The sequence below is a fragment of the Chenopodium quinoa genome, unplaced genomic scaffold (assembly GCF_001683475.1).
Source record: "Chenopodium quinoa cultivar QQ74 unplaced genomic scaffold, ASM168347v1, whole genome shotgun sequence".
In the NCBI taxonomy this organism is placed as follows: Eukaryota; Viridiplantae; Streptophyta; class Magnoliopsida; order Caryophyllales; family Amaranthaceae; genus Chenopodium; species Chenopodium quinoa.
Window position 1 is genome coordinate 2959303 of NW_018743977.1, and position 1351 is coordinate 2960653.

The following is a 1351-nucleotide window of genomic DNA, read 5'->3' on the forward strand; positions in this document are numbered from 1 at the left end:
TAGTGAGAGTGAGGAAAAGGAGGGGCAACCTATCTTTAAGGATAGAACTAAGGAGAAGGGCAATATTGTCCTTGTTAGGGTGGGTCGGCCCATTAAGGAGCCCCATTAGAATTAGGCGCACCTTGTTTAGTGTTTGGAGCAGGTTGGTTTGTCTTCGGTGAAGTTTGTCCCCTGCCCCTGCCCCTGACCTGCCACGACCATGGCCTAAGCCGCCCTTGATGACTTTTCTTGAACCGCGACCTGAGCCGCGACCGCCGGAGCTGCTGCCACCTGGGTTTCCGCCGCGAGCCGGTGGTTGTTGGGAATTGGGTGATGCTGAATCCGATTGTTAGGCTACGAAGGACTGAGCCAGATGTGATTAGTCATTGAAGCACCTCGTCACCTCAAGGAGGCAAGATCTCGCAGTCTCAAAGCCAGACAATGGTTCAGTTTGAGCACGAATAGTAGTGACAGTGTCAAAGTCTGTATTACGGAGTCCAGCAATGAGGCGCATCACCAACATATTTTCGGAAGCCGGGTGATCAACACTAGCAAGTTGATCTTTGAGACACTTCAATTGTTTGCAGTACGATAAGACATCCGAAAAAGATGAGAGATGGTAATATGTGAATTGCTTTTCAAGATAGAGAGCCCGAGTCGCTTTATTGTCTTGTAATATCGCCTTGATTTTGTCCCACACCTGTTGAGCTGTATCACCTTTGGAAAGATCTGTATCAAGAAGATCGGCCGAGATTGTGCCGTAGATCCATTGCTAGACAATGGTGTCAAGTCGCTGCCATAAGGAGTCAGAAACACTGGGTGGGCGAGACGTTTTGGAGCTGATATGGTCGAGCACATTATATGCATGAGCATGGACCTCGAATAATTCCTCCCAATTTGAATATTTGGCTGAAGGTCTTTTAAGAATTAAAGGAATAAAATTCTTGATGTTGCTTACGAAAAAAGTAAGGTGAAATTTAGGTGGAAGAGGAACAGAGTCATTGGGTTGATCATCCTTGGACATGGTGTTGGGACGGTACTGTTATTGAAGAGAAAGGAACAAAAAAGAAAAGTGGAAGCTAGGTGAAGAACTTAAACGTTCACAGGTCCAAAACAAAAAACAAATTTTGTGGAAAAAATGAGATCTGAACCTAGAGCTGTGATACCATATTAGATTCTGGGAAAACTCCTTAATTTGGAGTGTGTACCTTTGATCAATTTATATAGAGTTTTACAAGACTAGTCCTAGTTACGTTCAGAAACCTAGTACAATAAGGATACAAAATATATACAAATATTATCCTAATCCGCGACAAATATTATTATAAATATAATATATATCAAAGAGGAATAAAGATAAAGACCAATGTGA

The 1351-nt window shown here is 43.0% G+C and overlaps 1 protein-coding gene across 1 annotated transcript; it reads right to left on the reverse strand.

Moving 5' to 3' along the window:
* Window positions 1-358: 358 nt before the first annotated feature.
* On the reverse strand, window positions 359-1003 carry LOC110689881. Its single transcript, XM_021866713.1, has 2 exons — window positions 938-1003; window positions 359-751 (listed from the first exon to the last, which is right to left on the reverse strand). The coding sequence occupies exons 1-2, from the start codon at window positions 1001-1003 to the stop codon at window positions 359-361; spliced, it is 459 nt and encodes a 152-aa protein (XP_021722405.1).
* Window positions 1004-1351: the final 348 nt, after the last annotated feature.

Excerpts from the sequence above, each read along its gene's own strand:
- LOC110689881 (XM_021866713.1), bottom strand. The coding sequence starts at position 1,003 with ATGTCCAAGGATGATCAACCCAATGACTCTGTTCCTCTTCCACCTAAA. Across the intron at positions 752-937 it reads AATTTCACCTTACTTTTTTC|CAATGGATCTACGGCACAAT; the intron begins GTAAGCAACATC and ends ACCATTGTCTAG.